The 22,203-nt window shown below is 35.9% G+C and overlaps 1 protein-coding gene across 4 annotated transcripts in view; it reads left to right on the top strand.

The window, feature by feature from the left end:
- SCN2A (sodium voltage-gated channel alpha subunit 2) overlaps positions 1-22,203 on the top strand; it is a 70,640-nt gene that overhangs the window by 28,318 nt on the left and 20,119 nt on the right. For 2 of the 4 annotated variants that reach the window (XM_026050519.1, XM_026050606.1), the window contains exons 8-17: positions 2,852-2,915; positions 3,489-3,630; positions 4,463-4,669; positions 5,745-6,032; positions 9,349-9,729; positions 10,732-10,864; positions 11,671-11,909; positions 12,809-12,982; positions 13,960-14,316; positions 15,223-15,702. In XM_026050519.1, the coding sequence (XP_025906304.1) occupies positions 2,852-2,915; positions 3,489-3,630; positions 4,463-4,669; positions 5,745-6,032; positions 9,349-9,729; positions 10,732-10,864; positions 11,671-11,909; positions 12,809-12,982; positions 13,960-14,316; positions 15,223-15,702 (2,465 nt within the window). The remainder of the gene's footprint in view (positions 1-2,851; positions 2,916-3,488; positions 3,631-4,462; positions 4,670-5,744; positions 6,033-9,348; positions 9,730-10,731; positions 10,865-11,670; positions 11,910-12,808; positions 12,983-13,959; positions 14,317-15,222; positions 15,703-22,203) is intronic. The other 2 variants (XM_026050758.1, XM_026050688.1) reach the window with 1 other exon arrangement.

Raw genomic sequence — 22,203 nt, 5'->3', positions numbered from 1 at the left:
CTTATAGGGCACAGTGCTGCAGAATGCAGAGGTTTCTGCTAAATGCCTCCAAAAGTGGTGTGACGGTCCTAATATAGATACATTAGCAGATTATACTGTCCAAGTATCATCATAAACCCATATTTGAACACCGTTTAGCTCCTGAATCCTGCTAGTGATTTTCCTATGCACTTTGCTCTAGCAAACCAGGAAGCAGACTACGTGTTATATCTTTTCATTTTTTGCTAATGTACTAAGAAGCTAACATTTTAATTTCCTTTATGCCTCATAATGCAGTATTTTCTCTGTCTGAGGTAATGTCACTGCTGCCTAAACATAAAATGCTTTAAAATTCAGATAAAATAACTCGGAAAGTTATTTCTGAGCAATAACTTACTACTGTGTCTTTAATGATGGTAGATAGCTTCTGTCTCTCCTATTGATTTATTTTATGGTATTTAATGTTTAGATTTTAAACTAATTTTGTAAGGCACAACCTTAAGTTTTTTATATCTTCTACATAAATGTTGTAGCTGATGCCTTTGTTGACAAGGTAGTTGGGTATGTAACTCCTGTAAAGCACCTAGCTCTCAGTGACTTTTACTGAAAGTTAAGAAACCTCAGTTTAACAGCTAAATCCCTTTGGATCCGAGTCTCATTGCCTCCGAGTCTCATTTATCCTCTCAACATGCTAGTAATAGCATAGAAATGCCGGATTGGAAGAGATGTTGGATGATAACCTGTTCGTAAAACCCTCTGAGAAAGAGATCCTGTTCTGTTCTGCTCTACTCCAAACCTTTAGCTTCTTCTAACACTAGGTCACACAAGTAGATTTTTTTTTAGTACTTGACCTGTTGTGAATTACAGATTGAATATATTACTACTTCTCTTATGGTCTGAGAAATAAGATAATTCAGTCTGCTTTATAATAATCTTTATGATATTTAACACTGTTATTTTGGCTGTTCCTGGTGTTTTCTAACAGGCAAGCCTGCTTCACCAAACTCTTCACATTTTTTTGCTCTTTGGGATTCTTTCCAATTAGTCTATATTTTATTAAAGTAAGTGCTCAAATCTCTTGTTTTTTACTCCAGTAAAGGTATAAATTAGAGAAAAGTACATAACTCATGTCCCGTAACAACAACATTCCTATTAACGTATCTCAAAATCACACTATTTTTTACAATCCAACCATATTTATGACTCAGGATCAGTTTGTGATTCACAACAGCCACTGCATCCTTCTGTACTGCACTGGCCATAGCCATAGCCAGTGCAGTACACTATGTAGACACTTATTGTCTGTTTTGCATTTTGCATTTGATTTTTCCTTGTCAATAGGAGCATTTTTCACTTATATCTGCTGAAGCAAATCCAATTGCTTGTAGACCAGCTCACCAGTTTATCAAAGTCATTCTAAATTTCAGTCGTGTCCTCTCCTACTTTGGTATCTTCAGAGTACTTGATTCATATTCACATTATCCCATCTCGAGTCGGTAATGAAACTTGTGATGAAAACATATAGCACAGATCCCCTTAGGATCTTCCAGAAGATGACCTCTTAAGTTAATGCTGGGCCGTTAGGCACATGCGAGTAACTCTCTGAGAATGTTTATCTGGGTCCTGTCCTACCCAAGATGGAACTGTGCTACAAAGGAATGGGAATTAGGGACACAAGCAATTCTGAAAAAAACAGTTTGGTGCCTATCTCCATCATCAGATGTTTAAACCCTGTTTAGAAGCTTAAAATATCTGACAGGAGATGGACACAAGTCTCTTGAGCATTACGTGAGCACATGTGTCGTATCTGAGAATAGATGGCTGGTGTAGAGTTTTGTGCCTAATCTCTGTTTTTAAAGTAAGCAGATTTTATGCTGTGTCCTTTGTATAGTGGTGGTGGCAGAGTAGAAACAGTCAGCAGGAACTGGTTGCAGTTCCCCGATTGTCTGTTTAGCATTGGCCCCTGGTGAGTTCGTGCCAGCTAAGCTGAACTCTGCCAGCTGGCAGTGGGTCCCAGAGAACCATCTGCTTCCTGGGAAGGCTAGAACATAACCTAATTGTGGCCATTTCTCTTTAACTTAATGTCACCTGAACCAAAAATCTGTGCTAGAGATTCCCATTTTACTTTACGAATCCCAAAAAAGGAACTGATAGGAAGCTCTATTTCCTTTTCTGCCTTAAAGCAGGAGAAAGAAAAGATGTCTGGGAATTTTAAGTCTTAAAACTTTTTGAACTATATTTTATCTCATTTTGATTGTTAGCCTAACCTTAGTTCTTACCCTATTCTATTAAAATTTACACGGATTCTTCTAGTGGAGAATTTTGCCTAGTAGTTTTGTATCGTGTAAAATAAAAGCTTGATTTTTCCCTCAGCTCCAGTGGCACCTTGTTGTGCATGTTGTGTTGTGATGCAAAGACTTCAAAATGTTTGCAATTAATGTTTGGATAAAATAATATATAATGAATATTGCAAATGAGTAACACTAAATGATTTTTACTAACATGAATGATAAAAGGCAGAATATCCCTTATCCCTTTTCATATTTTCCTGGCATAATTTCAGGCATTTGCTGACATACAAAAATTGATAGTCTGTCAATTTTAACCTTCTGGTAGGTCGCTCACAATTATCTATGCATCTGTCTTTCCATTTTCTAATTTGGTAGGCCAGATTTCAAAACTCCTGAAAAATCATATTCATCTAGATCAGTATTTTCCATTCTGTTTATTTATTTCTAATCATCAGATATTCCAGTTAAACTGTTTCTGAGTTCTGTTTCTTTAAAGTGTAAGACTCCGTATCATTGCTCAACTGGTATTAGATATGAATGTTATCTTTCATACTGCATTTTCTTTTTTTTTTTTTAAATAGATCATTTCTACTTTTTGGAAGGACAAAATGATGCTCTTCTGTGTGGCAATAGCTCAGATGCAGGGTAAGAAATTGGTGGTTGTTTTTCATTATGCATCATGAAAAAATAATTACTCAAGAATAGTTCGGGTGGCCAATTAAGTATCCACTGTACTGTATAGTTTCAAATACCAGTGTTTTGAAATATGAAATTATACCTAAGTATACCTAAGTATATACCAAGTACATCATCGATGTGATTTGATTTTACATGGGCATTTTCTCAGTATTTTAGGCTAATATTGTAAATGTGAATCCTGGGTGCATAAATGTTACTGCAGTTTGGCGGGCAGCTGCTTATGTTCAGCCATGGGAGCTGATGTTCTTCTGCTGTCCTATGGAGTTTTATTGACATGAAAGATTGGTGGGGAAGGGTAGCTTACTCTTAGTTTTATTTTAAAGCACTGAAATATCATTAGGAAATGGAATTTAAAATATATTTGTGTGATTTTCAATTTTTATCTTAGGTATGTAGAATACAATTTTACTTGTTCATGATTTCATTAGCAACTGGTACTCCTGAACAATTTTGTGATTTACTATAGAATATCGTAATTTAGAGTAGTTGTTAAAAATAGCATTTCCTCTTCTTTTGTAGTCAATGTCCAGAAGGATATATATGTGTGAAAGCTGGTAGAAACCCCAACTATGGCTACACAAGTTTTGATACATTCAGTTGGGCATTCTTGTCACTGTTTCGATTGATGACTCAGGACTTTTGGGAGAATCTTTACCAGCTGGTGAGGACTTATTAAAATAAACAGCACCATCACCAATACCATTACTGCATAGTATTTGCATAGTTATTTTCATTCACGTTTCCCTGAGGCCTTTGATACAGAAAACATCTTTTATGTCATATATGTAAACTGTCTAAAACTGTAGGGGCTTTGTGCATAATTTAGGTTCCCGTGTGCTAATCAAATACCTAATAATAAGAAATAGCTGTTATTTTATAGAGATAGTTAAGCGTTATTGGTTCCATTTCACAAATGAGTAAATGAACTTTAAATTCTTAAACTTTTTGCCCAAACATGTTCTAAGTACATACTACAGTAAAATTAATTTGCAATCCAGTACAGATACGTTGTATTTGAAAAGGCTCTTTCAATATCACATCACGAAGCTACACAGATCATAAATCTGAAGGACAATATTGTTGTGCAGCATGGCAATTCACACACTGCACAGTCTTTGTGGCCCTGCAGTTTGGGATTGATGATACAAGAAGGTAAGATGCTGACAAGTGGCCCCTCTACTGTTAGATTCTGTGACTGTAACATAATATAGAAATATAGTCAGAGCAGCAACTGCTGCTATGCATTCTCATTAGTATTCTGAAGTATGCAAGCTATAAAATTTTGTTTACTTTGACCACAGCAGACACAAAACTTGAATTTTGCCCAGATAGCCAGGAGATAATACTAAATATTTTTGTATGGAGTAATTAACTAAGCTTGTGCTCACACAGGCAAACTTAAAATGCATTTCTAGATTACAACCCAGATGCCACAAGTTTATATGGTGGTATTTAGAGGTTTGCTAAAAATGTGTGTATCTCTCTTTCCCCAGACACTGCGTGCTGCTGGGAAAACATACATGATATTTTTTGTTTTGGTTATTTTCCTGGGCTCTTTCTACCTGATCAACTTGATCCTGGCTGTGGTTGCCATGGCCTATGAGGAACAGAATCAAGCAACCATGGAGGAAGCAGAGCAGAAAGAAGCAGAATTTCAACAAATGTTGGAGCAACTGAAAAAGCAGCAGGAAGAAGCACAGGTATCCCTGCAAATTAAAATTCCTCCCAGTGACCAAATATTTTATGATCATATGTGAGAATATTTCCCTCCTCCGCACTCCTAAGAACATGTTACCTCCCATGTTATAAATTCCTTCCTTTTGCATCAAATCTTTAACTGTTTTCCATTGCACTAATTCTGTTGTCTTGAGTGGACCTCCTGACAAGTGACAAAAAAATGATAAAAAGCCAGTAAGCAATAAAGATGTGGAGAAAAAACAAGCAACCAAAAAAAAAAAAAAAAAGAGTTCTGCTTATTTAGTAACAAGCAAAATTATTTTAGATAATGTGGGAGAAATATTTTGCTACAGCAACACTAGGCTTTTTCTACTCCCTCCCCAGCTCTTTCAGCAGAAGATATTTAGTGTTCAGTGTTTTTTTAGGAAAACTAGAGAAAATGCTTTTCTGGTACAATCATAATGTCATACTACTACAAATCTCCTTTTCATTGTTTTGGAGACCATTTTAATAGAAAACTGTCTTTGAGAACTTGTAAATAAACGTTAAACAAATACTCCACAAATGTTTGAAGCTTTGAAAAGCAACAAGACTCTTAACAGTCTGCAAATTTTATCAGGTCTCTGATACTGAGACAAATAATATTACATCACATCTTGAACAGAGGAGAGAGTATGCAAAATACAGCAAAATGGTGAAAGAAAAAGGTTGCTTCCTGGTAGCGGGGATTCTGTTTTAGCCTTGGTTCCTGACTTACATATAATTTGTTGTTTAATGTAGTATTTGCAGGTGAAAAATTCACTGCTTCACAAAATGCACAACAAATTGCTTCAATCCAGAACAGATGTTTGTTAACTTGGTTCTTTGATTGTGCCATTCTCCCTCAGGCTGCTCCCAATTTCTCAATTATGGAGCTGTGACAAGTTATTATTGCTTTTATTGCACACTCCACATCTTGCAATACACTGACTTCAGTGAATTGAGATCACTACTTTCATTTCAAATTCTTTTTCTTTTAAGAATGGCAATACATTTAAAAAAGTGAATGGTGTATATTTGTATAAATGATGGAAATTGCATATGTGCTTATATATATAGGCAGCAGCAGCAGCTGCAGCAGCTGACTCAAGAGATTATAGTGGCGTAGGTGGAATAGGTGGATTCTCTGAAAGTTCATCTGAGGCATCAAAACTCAGCTCGAAGAGTGCTAAGGAGAGGAGGAATAGAAGAAAGAAAAAAAAGCAAAAAGAGCAGTCCGAAGGAGAGGAGAAAGATGAAGAATTTCACAAATCTGAATCAGAGGACAGCATCCGAAAAAAAGGTTTCCGATTATCCATTGAGGGGAATAGGCTGACATACGAAAAGAGGTTCTCTTCCCCACACCAGGTACCTTAGTATTATTACCTCTTAAGCACTGCAGTAATCTACTGATCATAAAAAAATCCAACATGTAAAATGGTTTGGTCGGGACATTAAAATCTCGATTCTAACAAAAGTTACCAGATTCTTCTATGTATTAAATCAAAATATGACCAAATTGACCAAGTTAATTCTTTCCATAAGAGGTGAAAAAAAGTATTTGAGAGTTTTTATTCTAAACAGATATATGAAGACCAAAATAATGTATATTAAAAAAATAGGCTTTTTCACAAATTTATTTGCAAATTTCTTACTGAAAATGGCCCATTTCCCCATTAAGAATGGTGCATTCAGCGTGATCAGTGGATTCAAAATTTGTTTCATATTTTCAGTGAAAAAATGCTAAATTTGGGGTGCAAGAAACCTGTTAGAAATATCATAAATGTTATTGTGCAATTTTATGCATTCATTGATTTGAGACTGTTAATTATGTTATCTTAAAGTGGAAATAACTGCGGCAATGTGTCCTTGCATGTATTCTGCTACACAGATACACCAGTGACTCAGAAAGAGTGCCATCTGCATCTAACATCCAGATATTTATTTCATTTGATAACTTTGTTATGTTACCCCTTCTGAGCCTTCTGAGGCTTCCAGTAGCTCCTCTTCATTTCTCCACTTTAGACTCTTCCCTCAGCAGTTCGAGTCCGTATGTCACATCCATTTCATCCTTTTCCTGCCCCATCATGTTCTGTTTGCCTCAGTATGCCTATTCCTTTTGTGCCCACCTTCTTGATTCTCCCTGGTCTTTATGACTTGCTTTCTTCCTCTTTTTAGTCACCGTTACTAATTACATTCCTTCCTTCTTTTTATCCTCTTCTGTTCTTGTCTCCAAAAAGCTTGTGTCATCCCTAAAAAGATCAAGAACATCCATGTTATCTTCATGTATCACTTTGGCAGCTTCCGTTCTCACAGAAGCTCAGACCTCTTAGGCAGCTGTTTTCTTGTTTATTCAGGACCTTCCTCCTTAGACCAGGCTGCAGTGGGAATATCATGCTTCCACTCCTGCCAAGTTAACTCCTCTTTTTACCTCTTTCCAACATTTTCTTTTTTTTTCCTTTTTTTTTCATAACACTTCATCCAGTTCGTTTGCATTTTTTTTTCTCTTTGATCTGTCACTTCTTTATGTTGTTAATTGTCCAATATCCTCTAAGATTTCATTGCAATGTTTAGTTCATGATCCATCCTGTTCCTTCTGCAGATTTTCACACTTGCCTCCATTGACTTCAACTACCATGCTGAAGAGCCATCTGATCCCTTGGGTACATATTCTTACTTGTGTCTTCATTCAAATTGCAGTCTTAGCTCAACTCCTGCACCTTGTAAGAAATGAAGCATTCCTAGTCCAACTTGCTTCTCCTACCTTTTCATCTCCAAGTTCATTTACAACTGTTTTTTGTTGCAGTTACATGTTACCATCCCTCTGATTTTCCAACCCTAGTTCCTTTTCACTCTTGCTTCTGAACACTGCAAAAAACCTTTTCAATAACGTTTGCCTAGCCCAAACTCAGGTTTGTATCTCATCTTTTGACATCTTCCTTGACATTTCACTTGCCTTCAACATAACTGACCGTTCTGTTCTTGAAAACTTTTTCTGCGTGACATTCATGACATTCATGGTTTGGTGTCCTCTCAGTTCTCCTGATGTACTTGTGCTTTAGAAGGTCCTTTATTCCTTCCCCAGTTTTATGAGGGATTTCTACAGGCCCTCTTAAGAGTCCCCTCCTCCCTCTCCGCCCCCCCCCCCCCCTCTCTCTCTCTCTCTCTCTCTCTCTCTCTCTCTCTTTTTTTCTTTTTTCTTTTTTTTTTTTTAAACGCTGCTCTAGCCCCACAGCTGTGAATCATTTTCAACTTGGACCTCTTTCCATGTCCCAGTTACTGACATATTCATCAAGGATGTTGTCACAAAGAGCACTAACCATCATTGCTTTTACCTAATCTGCCAGTTAACAAAAAACATACAGTGCCTAAAGCTCTTCCTAACCTGCCCTGTCTACTTACTGTCAGCAAGTCAAGACCCAGCTTTGACTGACCCCAGCACCTATGCCCTCCTGTTAAGTTATCAGACAAGTTTCTTTGTGCTCTTTCTGTATGCCGCCCCTCATGCTTGGAAGAAGCTCTTCATGAGTTTCCACAAAACCGCTTCATTGCTTTCCTCAAATCCCTCTTTAAAACTCTCTTTTACCATGCTGCCTACAGAAAGCTTGACAGGGAAGTGACTTCAGGTGAGCTAAGACCACTGTTTATCATATCCATCAATTTTGGCTCTTTGTACACCCTCTCTTTTTGTATCCATCTGTTGTGTTATATTAGATATGTTCTTGCAGAGTGCCTTTTTGTTCTGCATTTTGCAGTACCTAGAACAAATGGGGCCCTGGTCGCTAAAGAGAAGTTACAGAAGAGAAACAAAGATACTGCTTTAAGTACTTCTGCTATTCATAGAGGTTTTCAGTGAAATTGGATGCTAGCACCAAGGTAGCAGTCGTTGTGCAGCAGTAGTGTTTTTGTCATAGCTGCCCATTATATGCAATCATTCAAATCAGAGACCCCTTGATGTGAATAACAGTTAAACAAGCACTCAAATATATGCAAGATTAGAGCTTTGCTATGGCTGATGCTGAAAAGAACCCCCCATAGCAGATCACGTATGAGTAAGTCAATGAAGATTAATGAGGCTCTTCATACAAAAAGACATGCATGTCTTAGCAAATTCAGGAAAATGAACATTTCTGAACAGTAATAAAACTTTAAACACAAGTAATACAAACTTAGCAGTACTATTTTTGGCTGGTTACTGTTGACTAGCACCCATGAAAATATGTATATTTTTAAAAAGTAAATGGTATTTGGGAGTTACCTCTGTGTACGGACTGAGTCATAGGAAATTTGCCTAAAATTTTATTTACTCAGCTGTGCAGTCTAATGCCAAACTGGGGCAAGTAGTGTCTAGATGTATCTACTCCATTTATGAACAGTTGGTAATAAAGCAAGCAGAATGGCAGAGAAAGCAATTCTGTCAAGCAGTTTCTTTTACTGTTATTAAATGGAATGATTTCATGTTTCCAAAGTAGTAAAATAACTAGTCTTTGTCTGTCACTTACGTGCGCTTTGTTTACTACCCAAAAGGGAGTGTATGAGAATGGGGGGGGTTATACTAGTTTATTTCTTTGTAAATGATCTTACCTTTTAAGACATATTAACAATTTCTTTTAACTGCAGTATTGAAAAAAAATGTATTTAAAGGAATTTTTGGCTGATAATTATTATTTTTATTTACCTACAGTCTTTGCTGAGCATTCGTGGCTCCCTGTTTTCCCCAAGACGCAATAGCAGAACAAGTCTTTTCAGCTTCAGAGGCCGAGCGAAGGATGTAGGATCAGAAAATGACTTTGCTGACGATGAGCACAGCACTTTTGAAGACAATGAGAGCAGAAGAGATTCCCTGTTTGTTCCCCATAGACACGGGGAACGGCGCAACAGTAACATTAGTCAGGCCAGCAGGTCATCCAGGACGGTACCTCCGCTTCCAGTGAACGGGAAGATGCACAGCACTGTGGATTGCAACGGAGTCGTGTCCTTAGTCGGTGGCCCCCCAGCTCTGACATCGCCTACTGGACAGCTTCTGCCAGAGGTGATGATTGATAAAGCAGCCACTGCTAGCAATGTAAGGAAGTTTACAATAGCTCAGGCATGATGACCTCTTCCTATGTCATTAGCTAGTATCACTTTGGAGTGATTCCCTGCTTGGCCAAGCTGTGAATGCTCCTTTTCGTATATTGCAGTTATAAGCTAAAATAGAAACTGAAGTTTTCAAGCTCCTGTTAACAAAATGCATGAAAATATATGATAATTCTCTAGGAACTGACACAGCATAGTAAACAATTTAATAGCATAATATGTAATATCTTTTAGTCATTAGTTCATTAAGCTAACAAAAGACTTAACTGTGAGGTTCTATATTCCAATACCTGTCAGGTTATCAAAACTGTAAAAAAAAAAAAAAAAAAACTAATGTATTTGCTTAGTGAAATATAGTGTGAGAGTTTAATTCTCACTAACCATTCATGAAGTTTTTGATGCAGCACTATTTAATATAAAAACTTATTTTGTTTGTGAGAGCATCTCAGATCAAATAGTTAATTTTTACAGTTGATTTTTTTGAGATATCACCATTATTAAATATTATTTATTTGATTTTGTTTGAAAATGTGTGCTAGGAAATTAAAAATAATGCAAATTAGGAGGTATCTTAAGAAAACATATTCAGTCTGTGTGCTCTCACAGCTGGCTATGTGGGCTGTGCATTTTCATATTTAGAAAAAGACTTCACTCCCTCCTAAGAAAGATATTTATGGCACAGCTCATTGACAAGCATTATGAAACCTTTGATGAAGCTTAAAATTCATGAATCTCTTTTAATCTCAGCCCTGAGTTAGCAAAATAATGATTAAAAGCACTTAATTTAAGCACAATAGCAATTCTTCTGGTACATTTGTCTATTTGCCATGCATAGAAAGTTATGTAGATGTTAGTCTTTGCAGAACAAGAGTGTAGATGAAGCATGGTGCAGGACAGCAGAATGTCTGAAACCATTACGCTGTTTAATTCTTTACAGTGTTATTAAATGAACAATTGGTGGTCTATTTTAAAAGTGTTTTATTTTCAGGGAACTACTACAGAAACCGAACTGAGAAAAAGACGATCTAGTTCTTATCACGTTCCTATGGACTATCTAACAGATCCTAGTGCAAGGCAAAGAGCTATGAGCATAGCCAGCATGCTTACAAACACAATGGAAGGTATGTATAGGAACTTTGCATGGCAGTGCTGAAAAGGGCTACTGACTATATGCTGAGATATGTATTACTGATGTTTTAATATAGCCATGTTGATGGAAGGGTATAGGCAAGACAAGATAGGTAAGAGGTAATATTTTTATAAGATAATCTGATATGTTTGGAAAAATCAGTCAAACTTTCACCTTCTAGGTAGGTCTGAGATAGAAGCAGTAAATTTAAACACAAGTGGAGAGCAACTGATCAGTGCAGTTTCTCTAGAGAAGCTACTCTTTTTTTGGATGTAAGCTCTATTTCTGTTGCTGAAATGGCTGTGATTCTTGCTGGAGAACAATGCTGTTCTACAGATGCTTCAGACATGCTGTTTCTGAAAAAAAAATCAGTCTTCAAGACAAAAATTCTTTCTGCAAGAATGAATATAATGAAGCTGAGCCATGGAACTAAATTACTACTTGTAACAAAGGACAAAATATTGCTTTGAGGCAAAAATGACTATGCCCAAATAGCAAATGGGAAGGTAAAATGAGCAACTTTGCACATTTGGACCATAATACTATGTAAAGAGTTGCCTGACTTTAGGGTAGTTCCAAGTATTTAACCTTCAAGAATAGAATTTGAAATATTTTGTTCGTTCTATGTATGCCAGATTTCTAAGTAAAGTGTCAGTTTTGCATCCTGTTTAGCATTTGTTTGTGAATGATTATTTTATTTACTGAATATATAATGTTCATTTTAAAATCAGTTTTAAAAGTTGCGGTCCAGAATTAGAGATATATTGTTTAAAGCATTGTTTACATTTTTCTCTCTAGAACTTGAAGAGTCCAGACAGAAATGCCCACCGTGTTGGTATAAATTTGCTAACACTTGCTTGATTTGGGACTGTTGCACTCCCTGGCTGAAAGTAAAACATATTGTAAATTTGATTGTGATGGATCCATTTGTTGATCTGGCCATTACCATCTGCATTGTCCTCAACACCTTGTTCATGGCCATGGAGCACTACCCAATGACAGAACAGTTTAGTGGCGTGCTTTCAGTAGGAAACCTTGTAAGTTTTTCATGATGACAGATGCATTTTTCCTAAATAATTCTTGAGTGATCTTTGTACATATCTTTAAAAGCAAATTGTGGTTAGATATTTATAGGCTTGGGATGGTTGAATTTGAAACGTTTAAGCTGTATTGAATGCCTCCTTGTTGACACTCCTGGACTTGAAAGTTGAATTCTTTTCTCTTTGCAGCAGATGATAAAAATTGTAGAACCAATAAATATTTTGCTTTTTAAAACCTTCAGCTTTTGTCAGTGCAGCTGGTTTGTTAGGTTACAGAAGTGTTCCTATCAGATATTTTCTCGTAGGTGGATACTTGCAAGTCAGAAGAACCTTCAAGTCCTTTCCAACTCCTGTTGCACGTCTCACTAATGTCTCCTGATGTGTTGGGTGTTCAAAGGAGGATAGAGAGATGTGCAGCAGCTCATTGGGTGACACAGGGGGTTGACAGTCCCTTCTGCAGGTCATCTTGAGGAAGAATGGTTACACCCAACCTTCAGTACAACTATTTATTTATAATGAAAGAATTGTTCCTTGCATGAAGTTATCTTTATTCATGGAAGCAAAAGTAATGTTCCAAAGCAAAGATGAGATTTAAGAAGGAAAGTCTGAATATTAAAATCAGAAGAGATTCTTTATATCAGTGTTTATAAACACTGTGTTTATAAATGCATATTAGCAGCCTGAATAAAAAACATATTTCTGCTCTTGTTTAGCAAACAAATATATCCAGCCTTCATAGGTGAGTGTAATTCCTAACCCTCAATATATGGGACTACAGAGGAGCAATTCACATTTATCATGGGTTGAAGATATAATTTGATAGAAATGGATAATGTTAGTTGTAATTTAAAATATTTTCTCATTACCCTGAGTAAGAAACTTTATCTTTCTTGTAGGTTTTTACTGGTATTTTCACAGCAGAAATGTTTCTCAAGATAATTGCCATGGATCCTTATTACTATTTCCAAGAAGGCTGGAATATTTTTGATGGTTTCATTGTGAGTCTTAGCTTAATGGAGCTTGGCCTTGCAAATGTGGAAGGATTATCTGTCCTCCGGTCATTCCGATTGGTAAATATACTAAATAAATAGCATTTTTCTGTCTTGTATTTTATAGTTGTGTGTGTATGTTGTGTGTTGTCCATGTATATTTGGCTGACACAGAATTTATTTGTGTAAGAACTTAGAAAATATTAATTACATACCCACTAGATGGCACACATCTGTAATATCAATTTTTTGTATTATCTTGATAATACGTGTTTCAAGACATTGTCAACACTAATTCTGTTCTTGTAGTGGATATGCTTCAAGGAATGTATTTTTTTAACAGCAACATTTTATAGAGTCTTTCTCTGCATAGGTGAGAGAATAAGAAGAACCACAACGTACATTCAATTACTTCTTACTACCTGTGACTGAAGATAACTAAATTGCTTAGTTAGTAAATAACTTATTAGTTAATAAGATTTATTGCAATTTATGGCAATAAAATTTTTGACAGTTTTAGTTGATCAGCTTACATTGCCATGGTAATTTACATTGTTAGTTTTAGAAGAGATATTGAGATTAATATTAATATTGGAGAACCTTATTTGGATAGGAATTTTTGAATGATGCAAAAAGTGCTGTTAGAGATAGTTGCAAGTTACCTGTATGTCTGTCACTAAAAACCTTGGCTGTGCCTTATTTAGGTAAAACTATTTCTTCTTTCCTTCTGCCAGCTAAGAAGACATAGGTCTGTGGAATGTCAGTATACTTACAATCTTATTAAACTAATTGTCTTTTATATGCACAGGTTTATTTTTATGTATTTGAATCGAGCACGTAGACAATATTATTTATTACTACTTGAATCAGGACTTAAGACTGCCAATGCCTACTATATTGTAAATATATGGAGGCATAAATTTTGTAACTGTTCTCTAAAAGTATTGCAGAGCATGATTTTGTCACAAAGTAACTAAAATATGAACTTTATAACAATGATTTAATTATAATTAATATATTCTGTATATATAACTATGTACTGTTCTTCTCTTTTGCAGCTTCGAGTTTTTAAATTGGCCAAATCTTGGCCAACTCTGAATATGCTGATTAAGATTATTGGCAACTCAGTGGGGGCTCTGGGGAACTTGACCCTGGTGCTGGCCATCATTGTCTTCATTTTTGCTGTGGTTGGGATGCAGCTGTTTGGGAAGAGCTACAAGGAATGTGTCTGCAAGATCTCCAGTGACTGTGAACTTCCCCGCTGGCACATGCACGACTTCTTCCACTCTTTCTTGATTGTATTCCGAGTGCTGTGTGGGGAATGGATAGAGACCATGTGGGACTGCATGGAGGTTGCAGGCCAAACCATGTGCCTTACTGTCTTCATGATGGTTATGGTGATTGGAAACCTTGTGGTATGTAAGCATTTTTTTTCACAGCTATTAGAATGTATGCCACATTTTTCATAGTTTATAAATCAGAGAGATGATGAGGAGAAGGAATTTAGGAAATGATATTTATTCTTTTTCTAATGCAAGCTCAAATATATCCTGATGAGCTATAGAAACAAGCTTGTCTAGCTTTTCTTTAAAATCTCCTGAGAGTTGACAACATCTTTAGTAAGATCAATGCAGAGCGATTCTTACAGTTAAAAAAAAATGTAAGTTTTGCTTAATTAAATACTTTTTAAAAGTATTTTTTAAATACTGCTTTTTTAAATACTTAATTAAATACATACTTTATCAGGATTACATAGAGTCTCAGTATGTTTATATTCTCTTTCTCTTAGCTGATTTTCCTGTCCAAAACAAAAATAATCAATATTTTCTTGGCGAAAATATCAGTTTTATTATACTCTGAATTAGAAGCACTAAAAATTATAGTCTTTTGAACCCTAGCAGACTGGAGTTTGTGCCCACTTTTCCTTCACTTGTCAACATTACTGAGGATATAGTTTGTATAGGTTATTACATCATACTATATCCTTCCTCCTTATGTCATGCTCCACTTCTTTGAGGAGCAGACCCACTATACTTCGAGTGTAAAGGAAAAGGTGAAAGTAAAGTAAGATTTGCATCTAAGCTAGTGAAGTTAGTGAAGTTATGAAAGTTAGAATATATTTTTGGTGAGGTAATAACGTATGGGAAACAGGGAGTCTTACCAGGTATGGCCTGGTAAGAACATCAAGAACAGGAAGCAAGTAGTTTGACATGAAGTTCTTGTTTTGAAATATGAAGTGTGTCGTATTCAACAAGCCACAACAGAATTACTTTTACGGCTTTAAAATAAGGAACCAAATAAATTTTCTCCTTGTTTTTTAGGTACTCAACCTCTTTCTGGCCTTGCTGTTGAGCTCCTTCAGTTCAGACAATCTTGCTGCTACTGATGACGATAACGAAATGAACAATCTCCAGATTGCTGTGGCAAGGATTCAGAAGGGCATAGATTTTGTGAAAAGAAAAGTGCGTGAATTCATCCAGAAAGCCTTTGTTAGAAAGCAGAAAGTTTTAGATGAAATCAAACCACTTGAAGACCTAAATAACAAGAAAGACAGCTGTGTTTCCAACCACACCATAGTAGACATAGGTAAAAACCTTGCCTGTCTTAAGGAAGGGAATGGAACTACCAGTGGCATAGGCAGCAGCGTGGAGAAATATGCTGTTGATGAAAGTGATTACATGTCATTCATAAACAACCCAAGTCTCACTGTGACAGTGCCGATTGCTGTCGGAGAATCAGATTTTGAAAATTTAAATACAGAAGAGTTTAGCAGCGAGTCTGACCTGGAAGAAAGCAAAGAGGTAGGACTATTTCTGTGTTCAAAAAAAAAAAACAAAAAAAAAAAACTCTGTGTTCAAATTCTGTGTTCAAAAAAAAAAACCTCCTTTTTAAAGTTCCTAGTGGTGGTTTAAAATCTGTAATTTATTCCTGTGTAGTAATGTACAGAAACTCACAATTATATTTAAAATAAATTGACCTAAGCTTGCTAGTTTTGAATGAGGTGATAATAATCAAGTTGTCTAAGACATATTTTTAGAAAATTAATATTCTTTTCTCTTAATGAGCTAAAGCTTTTCTCAGAAAAAGAACCAGTCAGATAGACCTAGATACTGAAGTTCTGGATATGGAAAGTTTGCAGAGTTTATGCAAGTTTTCTCCATACTTACCTCCTCTGTGCAGTTTACTATTTTAGCTTGTTTGGTGCTATCCCTGTCAAATTAACAGTCTATTCTGATAATTTTGATGTTTTTGATACTTTCAGAAACCTCCCAATACCCCTTCAGTACACTTGAATACTGGACCAGCATCACTAAACGTTCTTTTTACAGATTGCTTTTATTAGTATTGCCCTTATGCTTTCAAAATCACGTCTTAAGTTAGAAACCCCAGAAGCTGTTGCAGCTTGTCCTTTAATTGATCTGTATAAGATGATTATATGAAACTTTTTTGCTCTTGGTGTGGGATTTTGATTGGTCCTATGCTATTTTTGTACCCAGAGTGAGAAAAGGAACCTTCTGCAGCTAGTTCAATGCGCTGGGCTAGGGCCGTTTGCCTTGTGCCCTTGTCCCTGTTCTCTTGCCTCACTGCTGGCTCTTCCAAATTGGCCACTGCTGCCAGAGCAGCCAGCTCCACTGCCAGCCTTGTCCAATCCCACCCAACAATGAGATCATCTGTAGTGGTTGCATATGACTCTAATGGCACAGGTTGTTTCTCTACTTTATGAATATCTTCTGGGTTTGGCCTTTTTTTTTGAACTGCTAGTCACGCTCAAGTATATCTATCATTTGCACTGTTTTCCTGCGTAGCAACTAATGATACCCATAGCACATACTGAAAGTTTGGGAATAGAGAGTTGTACATTAAAGTTCACTTTCAGGAAGCAGATTACTTTGAATTCCTTCTTTACAAGGTATTTACTGCTCTTGGTGAAGTAACAAATACCCATCTATAATCAGTGTAATAATCAGTTTCAGGGATGCTATCTGCCTAGACATACTACTTTCTCATAAAACATTCCTCAGTTGGAAAGTGTGAAAAAGACACTGTTATTTCATTATATAGATGGATTGTGACTGGTAATGATGCCTCATGTGATATTACTGTATGAATGATAAAGGAGAATCCTGTGACATAGATTCAGTCTTAGGTGGTGATGGAGAAGTCTTGTTAGGATCAGAATAATAGACTCAGAAAAACATTATTTTAAACTCTTCTCCATTCACTCCTTATTTTGAGCTCCCACCATATCAAATTCATTCCTGTTAGTACTTATTTAGTACTTTTTCTTTATTTTTCACATACTTTTTTTTATTTTTGGTTTTGCAGCTATGTGTATATTAACTGAAATCTTTTAAAGATTAATCATTTTTAGTCTCTGATAGTTTTTAATTAGAAACTTAGAGAAAAATAGTTTGGAAATGTAATTGCACTAGCTTAAATACTATATGTCGTTACTGTCTCTGAAAAACAAGTACTTTAAATATTTTCATTGCTGTTTAGATATTTTTGATGCTAAAATCTATTTTCGAAAATGTACTCAGAGGGGTTCTCCATATTCATGGAATATTCTCCACCTCATGCTGAAGCTGCAGCTATTGTACAGTAAGGAGAAATTTGCTTTTCACTGAATGGTGTCAGCAAGAAGGAACATGATTTTGTCATTGCTTAATGATTATGGCAATTATTTTGTTAAAGAAACATGCCTTCATTGCTACAAAACTTGTTTATAATTTTTTGCTTGCAATAGGCAATGGCTAAAATGGAGGAATTACCTTGGAATATAGACTAAAACCTGAACTTCCCACATGAATTCCCTGAATTACAACATTCTCCCTCTTTTTTGTAGTCTCTTCAGTTTTTAACTATTTACTGCACAGGAGAGTAGCCTCACTAGCAGAAGAGATGGTGAGGTCCCTTAGTCAAACCACGCTGCAGGCTGATGAATGTGAGCGCAGTGACAGCAGTACATCTATTTCGCCATCATGTATGAGGAGGTGCAACAAATGACTCCAATTAGCTAAGTCTGTGCTCTTCAAGGAGGCAAGAATACTGGTTTGAATCTCTAGGGAGAATATTAAACTGGATCTTCTCACATTTGAGACATAGATTCCAGTCATAATGCTGCTGTTACAAAAGGCAGGTTTTCCCCTCCATATGTAATATTTTAAAAGTTAAAAAAAATATGCATTCTTGAAAGCACTTAGGTCTTTGTAAATGTGTGTCAATCATGCCTTGAGAACTCCAACAAATACCTGAGATGATTGGACAAAAAAATGCGTAATGGAGCAGCAGCACTGAGCTGCAGCGAAGCAGGCTGCGCTGGTCAAGGCTGAAGCACTTCTGAGCACTTCTATTTAGGATCAGAATTTCTTGTTCCTACAGAAATTGCAGGTGAAAAATGAAAGGAAGCCTTTATGAATTTCAGGCATCTTGAAGAGAGAAGGAGCAGTTAAGCAATGATGATTATTTCTGGACTGAAGTGCCTAAATTTCAGTCAGATTTTAAGCACAAAAGTATGGGGTTTTTCTGTAATAATCCTAGATCCTGCTTCAGACTGACTGATTCTTATCTGCTCTGGTTTTTGATATAAAGATGAATGGGATGTACTAGACACAGGGCCAAGACTCTTGCCATAGAAATGATCCATAGCAAAAGAAGGCATGTAAAATTACTCTCTGAGTCAAAAATAGTGTCTTAAAATGTTTTTTGGTTCAATGATTCCTCTTTTTCTTTACTCTGTATGTCCTGCATTCTCCTGTTTTCCTACTCCTATGATCCTGCTAAAACACCTAAGGTGTCTCTGCAGTCACTACTGCTTGTAGCCATGGCCTGAAAATAGAAACTGACACCAAGTCACGTTCATGTAGCAGATTCCCTAGAGATGGGCAAGGCTGGTGTCCATCTACTGTGACAACAGGCCACACAGCACAAGATGGTCACGTACTCATGTGCTTCTGTTTGTGCACATATGTACACACGTACAGGTACTCATTGCAGTATAAGGCAATGAGCTGAAATTCTATCATTTATTAGAAGCTTTAATTAAATGCATTTAATGCTTTGTGGATTCTTTGTTATGACATAAGCCATACATCCTTTCCAGTGTTTTGATGAAAGTGTTCACTAGATTATGCCTTTCTAGAAACAAGTGCAGTGTTGTGTATGTGAATCTACATAATACAAAACGGATTGGAATTTGTTTAGAAAATTGCCAGTGAAACCTAAAAAGTGAGAAATATGTATGAAAACATTGTGTCTATAAGAAAGATAATAGAGAAAAATAATGAGAAAAGAAAAAATGCTAAATAAAACTTTTACTGTGGAAATAGAGCAAGATATGGGAAATACTATGCTGAGCCTTTTATCCTATCCACAAAGGTTTATAGATCTGAAGTGCATTACTCCTCTCTGCCACAGAAGCTATAAAAATAAATTTTCCTTTCATGTTAGGTCCATAAGTACTATGGGGATGATTTATAAAGAAAAAGTCATAGTGCATGTATAACTTTGTAATTTTTTTATTTTATTTAAAATGTAACTTTTAGGCTGGTACACCAAGATATACAGGTTGCAAGATAATTTTCAGTATCTTAAGGTGGGATTCCTAAATGATGTTGCAGAGGACATTGGACAGTGTAACATTTTGCTTTACCCAGTGGACATGTTACTTTACTCAATATTCAGCAATCTACAAGAACTTTATTGTCTCCAGTTCTCACCTATATTCATATTATGCTAAACTAATGAAAAGTAAATGTATGAAATCGTTGATTAGTAGTCATTATATAAGAGTTGCCAGCACAAAAAAAAAAAAAAAAAAAAAAAAAAAAAAAAAAAAAAAAAAAAAAGGCAGTGGTGCTGTATCCTGAACTTCATTTCCTACCATTCTTACTTCTCACAGGGGTAAAACCAAGCTGGATCAGTCAAGAATGCAGCTCTGGTGCCTTTTAACGAGGCAGAGCATCGTGTCACCAATTTTACGCAGGTTACCTAAACAAGTTATACGTATATATATATATTATTTAATCACTTTTTAATGGATATTGACTGGCCTGCATGCTACTCAGCTATGTCCCATTCATTGCAAGACAGTAGAAACATGCACAGCTGCTCTCTCTGGAGTCATGGGACTCACATCACAGCATGGGCAGGCGGGATTGGCAATCCCAACATTTCCTTGATGCAGACGCTGTAGTTTTCATGATACTCTGACCGTACTCATAGTGCATGCGATGTATGTTCCCCAGGCTTGATGGTCAAGTTTTCAGGACTCTAATTTTGAAGGATTTTCTTTTCTTTCAAAAGGAGGGCAGAATATGTAGCACAGATTGCATTTCTCATCTAGATTATAATAAGCCTATGTGTGAATTGTGCTGTTACCTAGAGTGCTAGCTGTTCCAGAATTTTTTTGTGCTATTGTATTTTAGGTTATAATAGATATAACTTGCAAACTCATATTATTATATAGTTGTGTTTACTTTTTACAATTTTTTTCTGATAAATGCTTTTTTTTCAGTAAATTTCATATAAGCTTTTAGTTATATTACAGATGAATATGCAGTAATGAAGCACCATTACGCATGAAGTTCATATAATTCCCACAGTAAAAGCATGTAACCATCATTTGGTAAGAAAGCTTATATAAATCTGATATTTGGCTGGTCAAACATTCAGAGATCAGTTCTGCTCTTACTTACACCCACACTTAAAAGTGTAGAGGTACAAAGAGAAAACTGATAGCAAAATCTGGCCATAGTTCTTTAATTTATCTTCACAAACTGACCACCTCCCCAAACATCTAGAAGTGCCTGCAGTGAGAAAGTAAATCTATCAACTAACTAACAGACTTTGAGCAAAAAGGTCTCTAGCTTCAGTGTAATTTAAATCTCACTTATTTAACACCACCATAACACAGTACTGTGCTATTTTCTGTTTGGATTATCACAAAAGATAATGTAAAGCAGTGGAGCTAAAATGTATTTTTGTGTAGATTTTTATGTGATATATTGCAGTGAGTAAAGTCTGACTTTGTTTTACGAATATTTGTTATTCAGAATTCTTTAATACTCTGATAAATTTAGTCTTTGGATTGTCAATTGGTCACACATCATTGGCACATTGTGATGCATAGTGGATAGTATTAAATTCTGAAGTATTATTTCACTTTGCAGTGAGTTTATTTAACCTTTATAAACAGCAGTTCGCACTATTTCAGAACATCCTTTTACTATTGCTTGTGTGAATTAGAGAGCCATTTAATAGTAGCTTCTAGTGGGCGTGCTTTCGCAAATATTTGCACTGCTACTCTAGGAGGTTTTTGCTTTCATCAACATTCTTGCAAGTATTTTTGCTTCTCAAATGTTCAAAAACAAGCAGATCAAAGGCATTATGAATAGTAATAAATTGCAGAGTGGGCCACAGTTCAAGGATCCTGGCTTTTGCAGTACTTGCCAGCAAGAGTCAGCACAGATGTTTTTGCTGTGAGTTACAATATTCTGTTTTTTGAACAGATAGAGGTAATTTACCTCATTATATAAGCACTATGAAGAGTGACATCTAGACTTCTTTTATAGCTGTACCTGTAGAACTACAGGGGTACTTTATCACTTGGTCATTTTTGTAGGCATTGCTATTTATAGCAATGGCATTACTAAATATATATATGTGACATTGCTATTTATAGCAAATGGCATTGCTATTTATATCACAAATCATCTGATTTTAATACTGATACTCATGCAGTTCTGAGAAAATTTAAAAATAAGTAATTTCCATTATTTAACGTTTTCAAAAGTATTTGGGAGGAAATAAAGCAAAACCAGATTGGTGGTTTCTCTTGAAACCATGTTCCTGCCTCAGTACTACTCTTGCTCCTTCAGTCTCGTAAACTGTGATTTGAATGGCAATTAGTGGCACCCTGGCCTATAATGAAATTTCAAGCTTTGTTAAAAATGTTGAAAAGCTTTTCAGCTACTCTCAGATTATCATTTTGGAAACCAAGAAAAAAAGAAACATTAGAAGTTCAAAGTGGCCTGGCTGTAAGTGAAGCAGAATTGTATGAATCTATGAGATGTTGTCAAGGTTCAGAAAGTGATTCTATCTAAAACTTCCTGACCTAAACTTGGCTGCTGCTTTCTGCAATGCTTCTCTGATAGGCAAGCTGCTTTCCACTTTTGGTTTCTATATTGAAAGCTAAACTAAAACCGGTATCTTGTAATGTATTGTATTGCTGACCGAAGCATGACTGGCAATGCTGTTGGCATAAATGAAATATGTATCTATAGTGATTAGTATAATGCTGC

This window comes from Nothoprocta perdicaria, unplaced genomic scaffold (assembly GCF_003342845.1).
Source record: "Nothoprocta perdicaria isolate Ctin4 unplaced genomic scaffold, notPer1 scaffold_0, whole genome shotgun sequence".
Lineage (NCBI taxonomy): Eukaryota > Metazoa > Chordata > Aves > Tinamiformes > Tinamidae > Nothoprocta > Nothoprocta perdicaria.
The sequence above is the reverse complement of the archived record's forward strand: the minus strand, read 5'-3'. Positions and strand labels throughout refer to the sequence as shown.